The sequence below is a fragment of the Elephas maximus genome, chromosome 5, assembly GCF_024166365.1.
Source record: "Elephas maximus indicus isolate mEleMax1 chromosome 5, mEleMax1 primary haplotype, whole genome shotgun sequence".
Lineage (NCBI taxonomy): Eukaryota > Metazoa > Chordata > Mammalia > Proboscidea > Elephantidae > Elephas > Elephas maximus.
The window spans coordinates 32,355,169-32,367,261 of NC_064823.1; the positions used below are offsets into that span (position 1 = coordinate 32,355,169).

Here is a 12,093-nt window from a genome sequence, read left to right on the forward strand (position 1 = left end):
CTCTGTGAATAACTATTGTGATCTCATGAGACACAGAAGAAACAAGGAAATTGCTCTGGATTAAAAAAAATGAATACTAATGTAAAATTTTAATTCAGGTAAGTGTTAGTATTTCCAAAGGAAGCTGTTTTTCGATATTTGAACTTTTTTTTAATTATATGCAAAAGCCCTTATAACAAAACATGAGACTTCTGCTTGAGTGTGGAAATTCCGTTTTAGGCTTTGTGGCAAAAACAAACTTTCCCATGAATTGATAAATAGTTTCCTATTCCAATCATCAGAGGAGCCCTGGTGGTGCAGTGGTTAAGTGCTTGACTGGTAACCTAAAGGTCAGCAATGGGAGCTGACCAGTCCCTTGTAGGGAGAAAGCTGCTGCAAAGACTACAGCTTTCCAAACCCTATGGGGCACTTCTGCTCTGTCCTACAGGGACATTAAGAGTCAGAGTCAGTTTTTTGGTTTTATTCATCACATCATCTTTTAAAAGTATTCAGTAGACAATATCATTACCACAATTATTATGTTTATCTTTTAGCTAACAGGGGAACTGTTTTTTAAATATGCTTTGTTGCTGAGCTTGTAAAATATTTTTTCAGACATGACTGATTTACAACAAAAGACAATAAAGCACAGTAGCCAAGAGGGCACGCTTTGGAGCCAGATTGGATTCAAATACCGGTTCTGGCATTTACTGGCTGTGTGATCTGGGCAAGTTACATAATCTCTTTGTACCTCAGTTTCTCCTTTTAAACAAAAATTAAAAAAGGAGGTTAAAATAGCATCTACCTCATTGGGTTTTCTAGGAAGTTAAATTTGTAAAGTGCTTAGAACAAGCACCTCAGAAATAGTAAGCACTGAAGCACGATGCGAATTTGCTATGATTGCAGCAGTACTATTACTGTGCTGTTGTTATAATTACCATGATGAAGAACAGCAAGATCTCTGTTCTGCTTTATCATGTTTATTAATTAAAATGTCTCTGAAAATAAGTAAGGAGCATCTTGACGGTGGGAGAGGCTTTTAACAACAACAACAACAAAAAAAAGCCGTGATCAACCTGCAAGATCAACACTCGCAAGCCACGGCCTGGCGCCGGGCAGGGGCGCGGCGCTCGATTTCCTTCCCTGCCTCCGTCGTCCCCCTGGTGCGCATGCTCAGCCGCGCTCGGCCCTCGCCTTTGATTTATTTTTCTGGGCGGCCGCGGCAGCCCCGGCGGCCCGGCGGCTTTGGGATGTGAGGTGAAGCCCCCGGAGCGGCGGCAGCGGCGGCGGCGGCGGCAATGTGAGGAGCAGCCAGGGGGAGGCAGCTGCCGCTCGTCGGTGAGTATCTGGGAAGCGCCACCATGGCGATCCGCAAGAAGAGCACCAAGAACCCCCCGGTCCTGAGTCACGAATTCATCCTGCAGAATCATGCGGACATTGCCTCCTGTGTGGGCATGTTCTTCGTGCTGGGACTGATGTTCGAGGCGACTGCAGAAGCATCTATCGTTTTTATTACCCTTCAGCACAGTGTTACCGTCCCCGCAGCGAAAGAACAAGCCACGGAATCCAGGTCCCTTTATAATTATGGTGTCAAAGATTTGGCCACGGTGTTTTTCTACATGCTAGTGGCAATAATTATTCACGCCACAATTCAGGAGTATGTGTTGGATAAAATTAACAGGCAAATGCAGTTTCCCAAGACGAAACAAAGCAAGTTTAATGAATCTGGTCAGCTTAGTGTATTTTACCTTGTTTCTTGTATTTGGGGCATAATCATTCTAATCTCTGAAAACTGCATTTCAGACGCTACTGTCTTGTGGAGGGCTCATCCCCATAACATGATGACATTTCAAATGAAGTTTTTTTACGTATCACAGTTGGCTTACTGGCTCCATGCTTTTCCTGAGCTCTACTTCCAGAAAACCAAAAAACAGGACGTTCCCCGTCAACTCATCTACTTTGGTCTTCACCTCTTTCATGTCGCTGGGGCTTACCTTTTGTACTTGAATCATCTGGGACTTGTTCTCATGGTGTTGCATTATTTTGTTGAATTACTTTCCCACATGTGCGACCTGTTTTATATGAGTGATGAAAAGTATGAGAAAGGGTTTTCTCTGTGGGCAATTGTGATTGTTTTGGGAAGACTGCTGATTTTAATTGTTTCGGTACTCACTGTTGGCTTTCATCTTGCTGGATCTGAGACTCAGAAGCCGGATATCATTGCTGGAAATTTCAACGTGTTGGCTGCGAAAATTGCTGTTCTGTCTTCCAGTTGCACGATCCAAGCATTCATAACATGGAATTTAATTACTGTCCAGCTCCAGAGGTGGCGGGAACAATCTACTTTTGAGGCCCCCTGTGTGAAGAAGAAACGGACAACGACTAAAGGAAAATCTTCTAGAAAAGGAACAGAAAATGGAGTGGAAACTTCAAATAGAGCAGACTCCCCCCGTAATAAGAAAGAGAAATGATCATAATGAATTGCAAGCTAATTGATCACTGTCCCCAAAGAAATCGGCTCCTTACTATAGCTTTCTGAACTAGAGATTTTCCTGTTCTCAAAAATAGTGTGTGCCCTTTGATTTTTGCTATTGTGCTGTTTCGTGTGTTTTCTTCCCCCAAGGCATTGGGGGACTATTCTAATCAATGAAATCATTTTGGTTTAGTTGAAGCTACTTTTTTCAAAATAGATTAGGGACCACCACCTTATTTTTTTTTTTAACCTTTTTAACATTTTCCTGATGATTTGGAAACATAACTACAAACATTCCACATACGAATAATACAATTTCTTGTTCCCACCTATTTTTTTTTTAATAGTATTAATAAGACAGTATGTTCCAGCAAGGTTTTATTTTTAATGTTCTCTTTCAGGGTAAGATGGAAAGAGTATAAAGGTAGAATTCAAAAGTCAACTATAATGTTTTCACTATTATCTAATTCTTAGAATTTATTTATTTTTTGGGCAGAATTTAGAACTGGAGAGATTTGTAAAACCACCAGAATAACCATATGCTTTATTTTATAGGTAATGGTGGTTAGTGATATATCCCTATTTAAAAAAAAAAAAAAAGGTACATATTAGTGGTTGAAATGCGTGGAGATTTATTGATGTATACATTGAATCAAAATGTCTTGAATTAATATAAAAATAATATTGAAAAGGTAAAGTCATTCTTGTCATTTTAAACACTTGTAAACTGGAAATCAGAAAATTAAATATTTAATGTAAAGAGGCAAATCAGACTTAAATAGCTTTTTTTGGTATATTTATTAAAGATGATTCTTAATGGGGCTTGACATAAGCTTGGTGTGCACAGCATCTTAGAAAAATATTGTTTAAATTGTAAATCATTTTGAAAAAGGATGCTCACTTGATTTGGTGCAGTGGTTAAGTGTTCAGCTGCTAATTAAAAGATTGGAAGTTCAGATCCACCGGCTGCTCCTTGGAAACCTATGGGGCAGTTCTACTCTGTCCTGTAGGGTTGCTATGATTTGGAATCCACTCAGTGGCAATGGGTTTGGTTTTGGTTTTATATAAAAATCAGCTAATTACATTTGGAAAATGTTTAATGCAGGCGCCTTAAACAAATTGAAAATCAGGTGGCTATGAAAGACTTTTTAAAATAACATTACAATTGTAGTTCTGCTTTCATTTTAATTGAGAAAAAATATTTCTATTAGACATTTTGGGTAAATATATATATGTATGCAAACCCATTGCCGTCAAGTCCATTCCGACTCATAGCTACCCTGTAGGACAGAGTAGAACTCCATAGGGTTTCAAAGGAGTGCCTGGTGGATTTGAACTGCAGACCTTTTGGTTATATACACACATGTAATTCTTAAAGAAGCCAATAGAAACAGTGGTCTGTGGTGGTGGGGTATTTATATTTATCACCTTCTCTTAGATTTCATTTACATAATGGGTGTGCTGATATTTTCAAGCAGAAACAGTGCTTTACAAATATCCAAGGCGAGGCCATATATTTCCTATACCTCCTTATAAAAAAAAAAAAAAAAAATTATAGTCTCCCCCAAAAAAAAACTTAGTAAACTTCCATTGCAGGCCAAAGGCAGAAGTAGCAAAGCAAAGTTGCTTCTTTTTTTGGTTGTGGATGCCATCCTCCTACCTATTTTTTTCCCCCTTAATTGCCTAATACTATAAAAAAAAAAAAAAAAATTTTTTTTTTTTTTTATAGTGTCTGTAGGACATGCTAAGAGGTCCAAAGTACAAGGACTCACAGTTTAACCATCTGTTGTAATTGCAAACTTCTCATTTGATAGAGGACCTCTTTCTCCCTCCTTTCCCTTTCATTAGATGTTAGCCTAGTATGTATCAACCCCACTTCTGGTAGCAAATTTCTTATCCATTAGGTGCTTCGTTTGCAAGTAAGTACAATCCTGACTCCAACTGGGAAAAGATTACAGGAAAACTATGGCCTTGCACATCTGACAAAGCCAAGAGTTAAATTGGGATTGGTATTCAGTATGACTAGGGCTGACATCTATTTTTCTGGAATTTTCTTAACTCTTAACTCTGTTCCTTCAGATTGGCTTCCCGCTTGGCAGCAAATGATTGTGACAATTCTAGTCTCTACATCTGCACGCTATATGGTACAAAGGAAAAGAGAAAAAACTGATTCCTAGAGCACCCAGCACACTGAAAGTTACCTTTAGTAAACTCATTTCTTAAAGGGGTGTTCTGTGCTGATTGATTTGTATGCTTCACCTGCAAAGCAAAATCCTCTTTCTTGTAAAATGTGGTATCACAAGAGATAGCAGGGTTATTGAGATGAAAAAAGGGAAAGGATACTGAATACTCCTCAGTTGCTCATAAGAGTTCAATAAATATTGCCAGAAAATAAATGTATCCCAAATATATTATGAAAGCAACATTACAAGTGAAATGCAACTCAGTACATCCAAAAGGTTAAGTCTGTTTTCTAAAATACACCCTGAAATAACTCATGCTATAAAAAAAATCAGTGTAAAGATTTGGTCTCTGTAAAAATGAACCACATGGAAGCATAAATTTTCAATAAAACTATTCAAGGTGTAATTAAAGCAGGTATAAGTTAACACTATGCAAGCTCAAATAACTGATTAATCACCCCAAGTTTCAAAAATCATAAAGATGTAATCTGTTACATGAATTTAAAGATTAAATTGCCAAACTGTATTCTTTAAATAATTATGCAGGTACAGGTTTCCTAGAATGAATCTACAGTATAATTTTCTTTAAAAAATGATTCCGCTAATATTTAATTAAAAGCTAATCAAATTAATTAACATGTAATTATCCAATCTTAAATGCTATGAATGTGTTAATCAACTTACCTATTTTCTAAGGGACAAGCAAATTTTAGGCACTATCCTGGCTCAGTGTAATTCGCTGTCTTATTTCAATAAGAAAACAATAACTTTGTTTAATATTTCATTATCTCTCATTAGTATTTGCATATAGTAGAGAAATCATGGGTAGACAACAGTGTACTGACTTGGAATAGATCCAAGATGATTAGAGTTACCATATTGATAATTTGAGTCTTTCTTGAAGACAAAAAATTTTCTGAGGTTTTACCTTTTTTACCTTGGAAAAACAAGGGTAAAGTTTTATCACTCAACTAGACAAAGTGGGAATAATTTATAATAACAGAAGACTTATTACTGATGCTTTCAATAGCAAATGTCACATTGGGGTAACTCCTGAGAGGAAGTTCCTAGCGAAATGTCCTTGAGAATATGAACATGGAGTGGGCCAGGATTTGGTTACTTGTGATATGGCAAAGAATAGGAGAGCAGATAGGAGAGCAGACCATTGTAACCTGGATACAGAAGGGTGACTTGCCAGGCTAAAGAGGATAGACAGTATTGGGGAGCATATGGAAATAATCGTGGCTTAATTCCAAGGAAGCCATAAATATACCCTACCTCCTGAATTTCTATGGGAAAAGATTTTTTTTCACTGAAAACTTTCAACCAAATCTACATCCTGAGAAAAACATCCATTCTAAATAAGACAGAGGAGTGCCTGCCATTTCCTCTCAATTATGTAGGAAAATTATTACAAATCCATCATACAAAAAAATGTTTCCAAAATATTGGAATTCTGATGACTCCACAGTCATGTCAATGTCTATATGCTGCCACCTAAATCCCTGTAAACCCCAAAATCCCTGTAAGCAAATCCTATTGACACCTTGCACCACCCCTGGCAGTTCTAAGTACTCAATAAATGTGGAATCAGTCAAACATTAAGAAATCTGCTCCTGAGGTGATCTACTTGCTCTTTTTCCTGACAGGTGACATCATTGCGCTTCGGGTTATTACATTATATCAGGTAATCTTTTTTTTATTTTATAATCTGAAAAATACATTGATGAATAAACTGGCCACTTAAAGGACTTTTTGCCTAACTGAAGACAGTGAACTGTGATACGTGGTTAAAGGGTCTCTGGAATTTAAAAATGAACAGGATTAAATTAGCTTCCTAGTAATGATGTGAATCCCCAATCCAGCCTAGAAGCACAAGGGTCCCTCTTAAGGCATCCTGCATCTCTGTAATTCAGGCAAAAATATCTTAAATGAAGGTCAAATTAATTTCCCAAACTGAGTAAAAAATGCTCAATTTCAACACAACTGGCACCAATCAAGTCATGTTATCACGTAAAATTGCATGACTTGAAGAATGTTTGAGAAAATATAAAGCATTTCCTGGTTCCCAGTTGGGATTTCAACTAAACATCATAGACTAAAAGTATTTAAATTTCAAGGTAGATTTAATTTTTTTTTCTTTTTGCTTTATTGCTTAATTAAAGAAAAGGAAAAAAAAGCTATCTTCTTTTCTCAATCCTCAAATAAATAAAACCAATAAACACAAGCTTGCCAAAGTTGTCAATACAAATATTAAAATATTGCTCTGAAATCTAATGAATTGGTATTCTAAAGATGTTTCCAGCTACATGGATATAAATTCAGCAGAGAAAGGCGATAATATGATTATAAATAATGGTTAATAAAAGAAGTCAGGGCCAAGGCCCTGCTCTGGCCTTTATAGCTGTGAAAGCTGTAGAAGACACCTAAACATGGTGAGTTTTGGATACCACATTACTACAGTGATCGTGACATTTGTCTATCTCAAAAAATGGCTATGAGGATTCATAATTTATACATTTACATCTTATAGTTTCTCACTGTGTGTATGTGTGTGTGTTTAAATAGTCTTTCACTCTGTGTGTATGTATTCATGTAAATATACACACATATATGTATAAACCAAAAATCAAACCCATTGCCATTCAGTCGATTCCAACACATAGCCACCCTATGAGACAGAGTAGAACTGCCCGATAGGATTTCCAAGGAGCATCTGGTGTATTGGAACTGCTGCCTTTTGGTTAGCAACTGAACTCTTAAACACGGTGCCACCAGGGCTCCTATGTATGTATAAAAAAAAAAGTATATACTGATGTTGTTAGGTGCCATCGAGTTGGTGCTGACTAATACTGACCCTATGTACAACAGAACAAAACACTGCCTGGTCCCATGCCATCTGCACAATGTTGTTATGCTCGAGCCTGTTCTTGCAGCCACTGTGTCAGTCTACCTCGTTGAGAGTCTTTCTCTTTTTTGCTGACCCTCTACTTTAGCAAGCATGATGTCTTCTCCAGGGACTGATCCCTCCCAATAACATGTGCAAAGTATGTGAGAAGTAGTCTCGCCATCCTTGCTTCCAAAGAGCATTCTGATTGTACTTCTTCCAAGACAAATTTGTTCATTCTTTTGGCAGTCCATAGTATATTCAATATTCTTTGCCAACACCACAATTCAAAGGCGTCAATTCTTCAGTCTCCCGTATTCATTGTCCAGTTTTTGCATGCGTAGGAGGCGATTGAAGACACCATGGTTTAGGTCAGACACACCTTAGTCTTCAAGGTGACATCTTTGCTTTTCAACACTTTAAAGAGGCCTTTTGCAGCAGATTTGCCCAATGCTATGTGTCTTTTGATTATTTGACTGATGCTTCCGTAGATGTTGATTGTGGATTCCAATGGAATGAAATCCTTGACAATTTCAAACTTTTCTCCATTTATCATGATGTTACTTATTGGTCCAGTTGTAAGGAGTTTTTGTTTTCTTTATGTTGATGTATAATCCACTCTGAAGGCTGTGATCTTTGACCTTCATCAGTAGGTGCTTCAAGTCATAGCTTCCAACATCACAGCAACATAGGAGACCCCACAGTACAAAAAACTGACAGACGTTGGGGGGGTTGTTGTTGTTAGGTGGTAACAAGGTCATTCTGACTCATAGCAACCCTACGTACAACAGAATGAAACACTACCAGGTCCAGTGCCACCCTCACAATCGTTACTACAATTGAGCCCATTGTTGCAGCCACTGTGTCAATCCATCTCATTGATGGTCTTCCTCTTTTTTGTTGGCGATCTGTTTTACCAAGCCTGATATCCTTCTCCAGGGACTGGTCCCTCCTAATAACATGTCCAAAGTACATTGGACAAAGTCTCCCCATACTGGCTTCTAAGGAGAATTTTTGCTGTACTTCTTCCAAGACAGATTTGTTCTTTCTTCTGTAAGTCCCTGATCTATTCAGTATTCTTCACCAGCACCATAATACAAAGGCATCAGTTCTTCTTTGGTCTTCCTTATTCATTGTCCAACTTTCACATGCATATATTAAGGTGACTGAAAATACCATGGCTTGGATCAGGCACACCTTAGTCCTCAAAGTGACATCTTTGCTTTTCAACAGTCTTTTGTAGTAGGTTTGCCCAATGGACTAGGCCCTATGATTTCTTGACTGCTGCTTCCATGGGTGTTCATTGTGGATCCAAGTAAAATAAAATTCTTGACAACTTCAACATTTCCTTCATCAATTATGATGTTGCTTATTGGTCTGACTGTAAATATTTTTGTCTTCTTTATATTGAGGTGTAATCCATAATGAAGGCTGTAGTCTTTGATTTTCATCAGTAAGTGCCTCAAGTACTCTGCTTTCAGCAAGCAAAGTTGTGTCATCTGCATATCTCAGGCTGGTAATGAGTCTTACTCCAATAGTGATGCCATGTTCTTCTTAATATAGTCCAATTTCTTCAATTATTTGCTTAGCATATAGATTGAATAAGTATGGTAAAAGAATACAACCCTGACACACATGTTTCCTGCTTTTAAACCATGTAGCATCTCCTTGTTCTGTTTGAACAACTACCTCTTGGTCTATGTACAGGTTCTTCATGAGCACAATTAACTGTTCTGGGATTCCCATTCTTCGCAATGGTATCCATTATTTGTTATGATCTACACATTTGCAGAGTCAATAAAATACAGGTAAATATCTTTCTGGTATTCTCTGCTTTCGGCCAGGATCCATCTGACATCAGTGATAATGTCTCTGCTTCCATCTCCCCTTCTGAACCTGGCTTGAATTCCTGGCAGTTCCCTGTCGATGTACTGCTGCAATTGTTCTTGAATTATCTTCAGTAAAATTTTGCTTGCCTGTGATATTAATGATATTGTTTGGTAATTTCTGCATTTTGTTGGATTGCCTTTCTTTGCAATGGGCACAAATATAGATCTCTTCCTCTCTGTTGGCCAGGAATCTGTCTTCCAAATTTCTTGACATAGATGAGTGTGTGTTTCCAGAATTGCATCCTTTTGTTGAAACATCTCAATGGGTATTCTGTCAATTCCTGGAGACTTGTTTTTCAACAACATCTTCAGTCCACCTTGGATTTCTGCCTTCAATACCACTGGTAATTTATCATATGCTACCTCCTGAAATAGTTGAAAGCTGACCAATTCTTTTTGGTACAGTCACTTTGTGGATTCCTTGCATCTTCTTTTGATGCTTTCTCTGTTGTTCAATATTTTTCCCATAGAATCCTTCAAGATTGCATCTCAAGGCTTGAATTTCTCTTCAGTTTTCTCTAATTGAAAAATGCCAAACGTGTTCTTCTCTTTTGGTTTTTTAACTCCAGGTCTTTGCACATTTCATTATAATACTTTACGTTGTCATCTTGAATTACCCTTTGGAATCTTCTGTTCAGCTTTCACTCATTTCTTCCTTTTGCTTTAGCTACCGTATGTTCAAGAGCAAGCTTCAGAGTCTGACATCCATTTTTTGTTTTTTTAGAAGTAGATCATCAGGTCCTTCTTCCTACTCTGTAACCTGTAATCTCCACTGAAACCTGGAAATCTGGAAGCTCCACCAAAGCCTGTTCACCATGGGTGACCCAGGTGGCGTTTGAAATACCAGTGGCATAGGTTCCAGCATCCCAGTAACACACAAGCTGACAGACAAATGGTGAATATATTGATATAGTCTATATGCATCAATGCTGTCTTATTAAACACATATACATGTATGTGTGCTTATATGTATATGTGTATACACATACGTACACACACATTTATAGGTTTTTCCCTTTTACATTTTTAAATGTTCTATAAATTTATGGCATTGATTTTTTCCCTTATCTCTGCATGAGAAAACCCAGTGCCATCTAGTCGATTCCGACTCATAGCAAGGCAATGGAAAATTAAAGTATAGTGATGTTTTACATCAGTACACAGCTAATATTTTATAAAGAATCCTTTTCCTGTGACTTTTTTTGTAGACTAAATAATGTACATTATACCTACATGTATGAATAGTACTTAAAATGTATAGACATTATAATCTGAGGAAATACTGATTTATTATAAAGAATTATTAAATTCATAGTGACTTTGTACTATTTTGCAAACATAAATAATAGAGCATACAAACCATGTCATATGAGATCCCGTTGTTGTTGTTGTGTGCCATCAAGTAGATTCCAATTCATAGTGACCCTATAGAACAGAGTAGAAATGCCCCATAAGGTTTCTTAGGCTGTACGGAGCAGATTACCAGGTCTTTTCTCCCATGGAGTGAATGATGGGTTTGAACCACCCATCTTTTAGCTAGCAGCTGAGAGCTTAACCATTGTGCCACCATGGCTCCTTGTAAGATCCTTGATATATATTATTTATGAATACAGATCCTTATACTTGAAAATTTTGAAACCACTCGTTTAAGCAACTTACCTTAAGGAAAAAAAATTCAATTCTAAATATTCAAAATTAAACTTTAGACTAAGTAAATAAACTGAACATTTATTTAAGAAAAGAGTTTAATCATCTTTTTTAAATAGTTATAGATACTAGATGGCAAGCTCTTTGGTGCCAAATAATCTACATTTTTCATCTTTAGGTTCTCATTATCTAACACAGTGTCTCATAAATAGTAGGTACTCAGAATTTATTGAACTGAATTTAAATAACCTTTTGTTTCAAACAACAAAAATTTTATGAAAATAAAAAACCCTACTTTATCTCACCTCCTTAGAAAAGCCTTCCTTTGCTATCTTTTCCATAATCAGCTCCCTCACCTTTTTAATCTATCACACTTCCTCAATTTTAAGTATCAATTATGATTTATTGGTTCTTTATTTCCTGCCCTCTGTCATTTTGAGGGCAGGGATCATGCCTCTTTAAATCACTGCAGTAAACTTATCATCTAACACGATGGTAGTACAATATAAGCATTCAATAAAATTGTGTTGACTAAAAAATGAACTTAATGATTTGAGTCTAGAGAATATATTATTTATTGGGCCATATATGCCTTACAGAACTAAAATATGTAAACTTTAATAATTTGTTCTTAAATCCTTTAAGTGAGAACCCTGACTCAGAACATTCTAATTTATTTAGGAATGATTACGTGTCATGTGTGGCATCTTAATGGTGTCTATGATTTGCCAAATTCTGAAACTGAGTGCTTTTCTAAAGTATAGAATTAAGTTAATTTGACTTCTAAATTGAGCCCTGCTATTAGAACCCTCAATATATGAATCAGGATGTCGTTTTGAATGCTACACATGAATAGGACACATGACAGTTTCTCCACAGCCTGAACTGCACATGTTTTTATAGTTTTTAATTTTAGCAATTGTAGTGACCATGTAGTGATGTTTCATTGTGGTTTTAAATTTCATTTCTCTATTAAATAATAGTGTTGATCATCTTACTATGTGTTTGACATTCATATACTTTGGTGAAGCATTT

The 12,093-nt window shown here is 36.8% G+C and overlaps 1 protein-coding gene across 1 annotated transcript; it reads left to right on the forward strand.

Annotated features, from left to right (window-relative positions):
- The first annotated feature begins 1,233 nt into the window (after nucleotides 1–1,233).
- On the forward strand, nucleotides 1,234–2,572 carry TRAM1L1 (translocation associated membrane protein 1 like 1). The gene has a single exon (XM_049887072.1). The coding sequence runs from the start codon at nucleotides 1,341–1,343 to the stop codon at nucleotides 2,448–2,450; it is 1,110 nt and encodes a 369-aa protein (XP_049743029.1). The 5' UTR covers nucleotides 1,234–1,340; the 3' UTR covers nucleotides 2,451–2,572.
- Nucleotides 2,573–12,093: the final 9,521 nt, after the last annotated feature.

Excerpts from the sequence above, each read along its gene's own strand:
- TRAM1L1 (XM_049887072.1), top strand. The coding sequence starts at position 1,341 with ATGGCGATCCGCAAGAAGAGCACCAAGAACCCCCCGGTCCTGAGTCAC.